The sequence below is a fragment of the Stigmatopora nigra genome, chromosome 23 (genome assembly GCF_051989575.1).
Source record: "Stigmatopora nigra isolate UIUO_SnigA chromosome 23, RoL_Snig_1.1, whole genome shotgun sequence".
Classification (NCBI taxonomy): domain Eukaryota; kingdom Metazoa; phylum Chordata; class Actinopteri; order Syngnathiformes; family Syngnathidae; genus Stigmatopora; species Stigmatopora nigra.
The window spans coordinates 1,019,847-1,027,550 of record NC_135530.1 but is presented as its reverse complement, the minus strand read 5'-3'; the positions used below and the strand labels follow the sequence as shown (position 1 = coordinate 1,027,550).

The window sequence follows — 7,704 nt, the reverse complement described above, 5'->3', positions numbered from 1 at the left end:
CACGTAATATTACTGATTTCAACATCAAATAGTATTTTTCTCATATTGGAAGTATTTGTTTTCGAAAGGAAAACAAGGTTTTGTATGTTTATTTATTTCCCTGCAGCTAATGTCACCCCTTTCCGCTAGGAGGCAGCAGATATGCGCGATTCAGGCAATGGGATACAACGAATGACCGTTATGTCCGGAACGTGATGGATATTTGAAGACTGTTCCAAAGGTAATGCGAATTAAACTCACCTTTACTAACAGATCAGGCTAAAAAAATGTGACAGTTTATTAATAAATAGCGTGCAAATGTATTGACATCACCACCGTGGGATTTCAATTGTTATTTAATCTGTTTCAGGTGAACAAACAATTGTAATGTGATTTGTGATTGTCCAGGTATTCTTTTAAAAGAGCGTTTTTCGCGTCAAACTTGCACTAAATATTTTAAATATTAACTACATTGATGTCAATTTCTGTGCTGATTTAATCACATGCGACAGCTCATTTAAGTGATGAAATTTGGCCAAAACAATACTGTTGTGTGATGGATCAACCCAGTGGCCATATACGGTATTGCAGCCTATCAGCACACCTTTTTCCTGCTTTGACATACTAGGGATGACATATTTTTGTATGTGACTCAAGTTGGCTCATTTTGTGCATCTTGAGGGAGATATGCCCATAAATGACTTTTAAAAAAGCTATTTAAGATGGTTATTCTTGAAAGAAAAAAAATCTGCATCAGTTGTGCAGCATAAAATATGAACATAGACGTTTAAATCTTTGCTTCTCATCAGATATATTTTAAAAATGGTCAATTAAGATTTTCTGCATAATTTTTTTCACGACTATTCATATAAATATGCTTTTTGCATATATAGAGTGATACCGATGTGCATCTAATGTTTATCCCAACTATGGCTAATCCTGATTTGTTTGACACAGGCTTGGCATGCGAACTTTTCCTCGAGCGTGACGTGTCACATGGGAAAATGTCATGGCTGACTTTCAGGAGAGCTACACACAAAATAACAGAGGTCAGTGAAATATAAGATGGCGTGCGGAATGCCCGCTATGCCGCCTGCTACTGTTGCCGTCCGGTGGAAATCGACATGTATTTATTTGTGGGTTAAAATAGAATTGACTTACGATAAAACCAATGCAATTACTTTTTTATAAAGCGCTATCCAGTGCATTGTAGAAAGCAAAGTGTGGTGGGATTTTTTTTTTTTATCAAAAGAGGAAATTTCACCATGTTTTTGAACTGACAAAGAAAAACATTGACTTTAAAATTGTGACGGATGGGCTGGGTCAGCTCAAGATACAATACATATAAAAAAGTGCATCCGTTAACTGTCCATATGAAACATAAACAGAAAAAAGGACTTGAGTATTAACATACTCATCACTCATCATTAAAGTAAAAAGTATTAAGTACCATGTTAAGTAGAAATGAATGTATTAAGAAAAATTAAAAAGCCTAGCGAGCCGTATGTGGCCCACGGGCCGTAGTTTGCCCATGCTGGGTTAGGACGACACCCCCCAAGTCATCTTTTTCCCCATCAAAATGCCATTTGTTCTTTCTGCCGAAGTGTTAATAGAGTCATCCAAGGTGTTGCTGATGACTCACATTTGGCTGAGAAGAACAAACGTTGTACTTGCTTGCTAAAATACATCACATTTGGTCACTTTCATTGGTCAAAGACACAAAAAACAAGTTTTTAGTTACAGAATGAAAATATTTAATGAGTAAGTGAGCATTTACATTTGATATTTACAATTTGGTCCTGTACTGTACAAAAAAACAAAAGAAAAACAAACAAAAAGGGATTTTCACAGGACGTGGTAGACAGGGCTGCAAGATGGCGTGCACGGCTGCGAGTGGGCCGAACCGTCGGGCGAGGGGACGGAAGCGGGTGTGGACAGCCGCTCCACGATGCTGGATAGACACTGCAGGCTGGACGCACCGCCCGCTTGATCTAAAAGACCCTCTGTGGGGTGAAAGAGCGTTTAGTCGCCAATTTGTGAAAAAACAAGCGCAAAATTTCTCACCGTTTTTCATGTAGGGGTAAGTGCCGTTGTAGTTGAGCTGCCGCCACGCTGGACTGCTGCCGTCTGTCTGAAAATCCCCCCAAAAATAGTAGGACCAGTCAATATTTTGGCCTGTTTCGAGATGGCGGACGGCCCCATAAATTTTGGGCCTGGGGGGGGCGCCTCTAAACCGAGGGCTCCTTCCTCTCCTTCCCCGGCGTGGCCAATTGATTGAGCTCTGTGGGTAGATGACACTTTCTCCTTGTAAATCTGTCTGTGTTCCAGCTTTTTGCCGCCTCACCGCTGTAAAACGCATTTTTTGGCTGTCTATTTCCTAGCTGGTGTGAGGGTGACCACTTGGCAGCTCTAGTGGAAAGCCAATGCTAAAGATTAAACATTTGTGGTGCGTTCACTGACTCATTGACAGTGATGGACACAATTTTGGGTGCTCGGACGTTTGGTTGCCGGTCTATTGGTGGTCGGTCGAATGGTGACAGAGAATTTACTGTTGAAATCAGCTCTCAAAAGTATATTCATAAGAGAGAGTTTAATATCTAAGTACTGTTTAATATCGAAGTACTGTTTAATATCGAAGTACTGTTTAATATCGAAGTACTGTTTAATATCGAAGTACTGTTTAATATCGAAGTACTGTTTAATATCGAAGTACTGTTTAATATCGAAGTACTGTTTAATATCTAAGTACTGTTTAATATCAAAGTACTGCTTAATATCTAAGTACTGCTTAATATCTAAGTACTGTTTAGCATTTAAGTACAGTTTACTATGTAAGTACTGTTTAGTATCTGAGTACTGTTTAATATCTAAGTACATTTGACCGGCGACCAAACATCCGGTCACGCAATTTTTAAGTTATAAAATAAGAGTTTGGGGAAATAAATGTTTTCATTCGCAGAAAATAGAAGGGAAAATTCCACCCAATACAAAACCCGTACACATTGCTTTATTTCCCCTCTTAGAATTAAACAAGAACTGATGAGTGATGAGGATGTTAATATTTTGGCGTTTATGTCTCATATGTACTGTTAACGGATGCACTTTTTTACATGTATCGTATCTTGTGCTGACCCGGCCCATCTGTCAAATTTTTAAAGTCAATGTGGCCCCCACCGGGCCCAAAAGTTTGCCCACCCCTGCATTAGACTCTTCTGAAATGCATACTATCATTTATTCGCAACTGCATAAGAATGTCAAAAGTACTTTTTTTCCCACTTTAAATGACTAAAAACATAGGCACCCATTTATATGTATTTTGACTTTTAAATTCTGAGAATGGCTCTCAAGGAATAACATTAGAAAATATGAATTGTTTATGGCTCTCTGATCCCCGAGATAGACGAAAAATGCCGTTTTTCGGTTTCGGAGGGGTGGGGGGTCTCACCGCGCCGTCGGAGCAGCTGGAGAGTGGGCTGGCGGGTTCAGAACCGCTGTAGTAGCGGTCCACCTGCTCCCTCAGGAGGTCCTGCAGGCTCTCGATATAGTGAATGGCGTTGCGCAGGATCTCCACCTTGGGCAGGCGCTGGGCCGGATTAGCCGAAGTGCACCGGCGCAGCGTCTCAAAGGCGTGGTTGACCTTCTTCAGGCGCCGCCGCTCCCTCATGGTGGCGGCGCGTCGGCGGTCCACGAAGCTGGACTTGCGCTTGCAGGCCTTGCAGGCCCATTGCAGGCAGCGGCCCGCCAGGTGCGCCCCCGATTGCTGCTGCTGCCCCGGCGCCGGCACGTGCTCGTCCGAGTCCCACTCGTCCTCGCCCGGGGACGACGGCGGCGCGTAGTATGGCTGCGAGGGTGAGAAGGAGTCCATGTTCTGGGGGGGAACCTTTCCAGGGATGTGAGGGCTGCACTGCCCGGGGCTCCCTTTTATGCCCCCAGGGTCCACATTGGCCAGATCTAATTACCACGGCCTGATGGCCCAGCCCCATCCCTCCTCGCCCCCCAGAGCCCCCCAGAGCCCCCAAACCCCCCCATGTGTGCCCTGCCTGCTGCTGACATTCCCACATCTGCCCTTGCTGATCTTTTCCCACTCGGAAGCCCGGCGGGGCTCCTTCTTCTCCTTGGCTGCCGTTGACGCTGATAGACGAACCAGATCTGCTATAAAATAATAATAATAATAATACAGACGCTCCCCTACTTACGAATGAGTTAGGTTTCGAGCACTTGTTCATAAGTGGAAAGTGTTTATAAGTTGAAATGGTTCCAATTGAAGTTGATTCAGTGCTATATTTTGTATTATAATTGATGTTTAAGGCCTATAGAAGTATGTTGAAGGTTTATATAAGTGCATTTGTATGTTTTAAGGCTTGTAGAAGTAACCAGCATTGGTAAGTACTGAAAAAGAAACATTTCATAAAATGGAGAGAATACATACAGTACTTTTAAGTTGAATGTTTGTAAGTAGGGGGCGTCTGTATCAATAATAATAGTAATCTGCCAAACTCAGGATCAAATGTAATGTTTTTTTCGTGTCGTAAACGAAGGCCGCCATTAATGGCGTTAGATTCACTTGTCAAAACAGAATAATGGACGTCTATGGGCGTTAATGGCAGCGAAATGGAGACTCGGGCTGCACGTTGGCTGCAGCTGCGACGCTTAGGTGTCGCCTTTCCAGCAAACACCTCAGAGGTCATCAAGCGAGGTGTTTTTTAGCGCCGCCTTCATTACGCACGCCGCACTTCTTCTTTTTCTTCCACTTGGACTTCTTGAGTCGTTAAAGGTCGTACAACGTCGCACAAATGGCGGCGCTTTGTTTGGCCCTTAACCCTTTCATATCCCTTACTTGACTAGCAGGTGGAGTATTTACCAAAATATATCATTTCTATGTTACTTTTCCATCTTGCGTTTTATAATTGCGACATAAACTAACATTGACGGCCCTTTAAACACAATTTTTCAAGCCTAATTGTGAGAAATGAGTGAAAGAGATCTCCCAATGTGTCAAAGCGTTTGTCTCATCTCTCTCTCTGGGAAGCGCCCGCACCTAAAACAACACACCGGCACCCCCGATTGGCTTTAGAACAGCTGACGGGGGCGTCCGCGGCGTCGGGATCCAACGCGGCGAAGCTTAAAATGGGGGGGTTCTGGAGTTTCGATTCGGAAAGTCCGTGCATGGGTTCATGTTGTCGTTGGCGTCAGGGGTCACGGGTAGAGTTAAGTGAGAGTCACGTCGCTAAAGCTTTCTTTTTTTTTTTCCTCTCCCCTAACATAAGCATTGCACCTGAAGCGTGACCGGACGTTTGGTCGCCGGGTCTTTTGGTGACACAAAGTTTACTGTTGAAACCAGCTCTCAAAATTATATTCATGAGAGACAGTTTCATATCTAAGAGAGAGAGTTTAATATCGATGTACAGTTTAATATCTAAGTACTACATTTGAAACCAGCTCTCAAAGTTATATTCATGAGAGAGAGTTTAATATCTAAGAGAGAGAGTTCAATATCTAAGTACTGTTTAATATCTAAGTACATTACTGTTGAAACCAGCTCTCAAAATTATATTCATGAGAGTATAATATTGAAGTACTGGTATCAAAGTACTGTTTCATATAAAAGTACTGTTTCATATCAAAGTACTGTTTCATATCAAAGTACTGTTAATATCGAAGTACTGTTTCATATCGAAGTATTGTTTCATATCAAAGTACTGTTTCATATCGAAGTAGTGTTTCCTATCGAAGTACTGTTGAAACCAGCTCTCACAATTATATTCATGAGAGTTTAATATCCAAATATCTACTGTTTTCAACAGTACTTGGATAATAAACTGCACTTGGATATTAAACTCCTTCTCTTAAATATTAAACTCTCTCTCATGAATATAATTTTGAGAGCTGGTGTTGGCAATAGGGGGGGGGGGGGTGCGGACCGCCATAAAAAAAAAAATCCCATCACCATTGCCGCTATCGGGTTTCCCACGTCTGCTCAAAACAGCTCTTGCACAAAAGCCTTTTTCCATGTCCGTTCATTCAAAAGTGGTAGCAAAAACAAGCCATTTATTGCAAGTATAAATTATTAAATAGTACAAGAGTCTTTTCTGTAGGACCCCATATGATTATAAAATAAATACATCTACATTTCGGGCGTTAAAAAATATGTACACCAAAAAGAAAAGTTATTTTTCCGCTACTCCGCTAATGCTGTCCACGATGGACGACAGACGAAGGAGGCTGCACGACGCCGAAGAATCGCCGCAACCTGAACATAAAGATAAAAAAATTGGAGAAAAAACAGAAAAACACGCCAAATGGTGATGGAACGTGAAAACAACGTGTTTTTTTACCTTCCCTCTCATTGGCCGAGCTGGCGCCGGAATGGTCGCTGGCGTTGGTCCAGTTCTCGCAGGTTTTTTTCCACTGATTCCCCGAAGCGATGACCTATCAACATAAACAAATCGTGGAAATATCGCTAAGAATGGAACTAGCATCCCCGTTCTTAGGAATTTGCGTATTTTCTTGCGTAAACGCAGTATTTGTCGCTAAAAAATGATGACTGAATCGAAGGTACGGCTTATAAGTGCACAAATTAGATAAAACTGCAAGGTGACAAAGACGAAACACCATTATTTCAAAATAGAGAGAAAATAAACAAAGTTAATTTTGACGTCAATGAATGAAATTCAAGAAAAAAGTAACTATCTTGCATAAAACTTTGTACTTTATACTTTTTACTTTACTTTGTACTTTATACTTTTTACTTCAATGATGAGTGCTGAGTATGTTAATACTTTAGTCCTTTTTTCTGTTTATGTTTCATATGTACTGTTAACGGATGCACTTTTTTATATGTATCCTATCTTGTGCTGACCCCGGCCTATCTGTCAAATTTTTAAAGTCAATGTGGCCCCCAAGGCCCAAAAGTTTGCCCACCCTTGTGTTAGTTGTTTGTGTGAGTTGACTGGATAATTGGGTTTTGGAAATGGAAATGGCAGAGTAGCGCTCCTTTTGTAATGGTTTCCTCCAAGTTGACATCATGTTTCAGTCTAGTTCCCCCTTTTTTGAGCTCTTCCTCTGTATTTGTTTCTGGTTCTCACACACACACACTGGTCTTAGAGTAAGCCTCACTTACATGGTCTCGTTTGTCGGTGTGGTCCCGCTGATCCAGGCCATGCAGCAGCTCCTGCAGCCTCTCGATGTAGCTTATGGCACTCCGCAATATCTCCACCTTCGGCAGCCTCTGGTTCGGGTTTGCCACCGTCTTCCTCTTGAGCGCCTCGAAAGCCTCGTTGATCTTCTTGAGGCGTCGGCGCTCTCGTAGAGTAGCGGCTTTCCGTCGGTCGGCCGGCGCCGACTTCTTCTTGCACACCTTGCAGGCCCACATCAGGCATCGGCCCTCGCGGTGGGCTCGTAGGCCGGGCGGCGCCGGGACGTGCTCCTCGCCTCCGCTACTATCTTCCTCGCCCGTCTCGGACGCGGCTCGCCGTTCCCTCCCTCCGGGTGAGGGCGGGCCGTTATCGTCGTCGTCCCCGGCGGCGCGGTAGAGCGGCGAGGCCCCCGCCGCGTCCAAATGGTGTAGGGCGCCGTCGTCCAAGTAGCGTAGGTCGTTGAAGAGGTACGCGTTGGTCTCGAAAAGGTCCATCATGTTGTGAAAAGGCCACGCGTGCTGGCTCCGCCGCGACTGCTGTGGCATTTAAATAGCCGCGACATTCTGCACCCGCCGGACGGACGCACGGA

General features: G+C 43.5%; 2 protein-coding genes across 2 annotated transcripts; both read right to left on the bottom strand.

Moving 5' to 3' along the window:
• Positions 1–1,771: 1,771 nt before the first annotated feature.
• Positions 1,772–3,844, bottom strand: myf5 (myogenic factor 5). Its single transcript, XM_077710153.1, has 3 exons — positions 3,425–3,844; positions 2,044–2,110; positions 1,772–1,982 (listed from the first exon to the last, which is right to left on the bottom strand). The coding sequence occupies exons 1-3, from the start codon at positions 3,842–3,844 to the stop codon at positions 1,825–1,827; spliced, it is 645 nt and encodes a 214-aa protein (XP_077566279.1). The 3' UTR covers positions 1,772–1,824.
• A 2,302-nt stretch (positions 3,845–6,146) lies between these two features.
• On the bottom strand, positions 6,147–7,660 carry myf6 (myogenic factor 6). Its single transcript, XM_077709674.1, has 3 exons — positions 7,100–7,660; positions 6,315–6,408; positions 6,147–6,229 (listed from the first exon to the last, which is right to left on the bottom strand). The coding sequence occupies exons 1-3, from the start codon at positions 7,658–7,660 to the stop codon at positions 6,147–6,149; spliced, it is 738 nt and encodes a 245-aa protein (XP_077565800.1).
• Positions 7,661–7,704: the final 44 nt, after the last annotated feature.

What these genes read in the sequence shown, in the direction of transcription:
- myf6 (XM_077709674.1), bottom strand. Translation starts at nt 7,660, where the DNA reads ATGCCACAGCAGTCGCGGCGGAGCCAGCACGCGTGGCCTTTTCACAAC. An exon ending in ACACCGACAAACGAGACCAT is followed by an intron (nt 6,409 to 7,099) that starts GTAAGTGAGGCT and finishes TTATGTTGATAG; the next exon opens with GTCATCGCTTCGGGGAATCA. An exon ending in CTCGGCCAATGAGAGGGAAG is followed by an intron (nt 6,230 to 6,314) that starts GTAAAAAAACAC and finishes CTTTATGTTCAG; the next exon opens with GTTGCGGCGATTCTTCGGCG.
- myf5 (XM_077710153.1), bottom strand. Translation starts at nt 3,844, where the DNA reads ATGGACTCCTTCTCACCCTCGCAGCCATACTACGCGCCGCCGTCGTCC. An exon ending in CCAGCTGCTCCGACGGCGCG is followed by an intron (nt 2,111 to 3,424) that starts GTGAGACCCCCC and finishes GGGGATTTTCAG; the next exon opens with ACAGACGGCAGCAGTCCAGC. An exon ending in TTACCCCTACATGAAAAACG is followed by an intron (nt 1,983 to 2,043) that starts GTGAGAAATTTT and finishes TTCACCCCACAG; the next exon opens with AGGGTCTTTTAGATCAAGCG.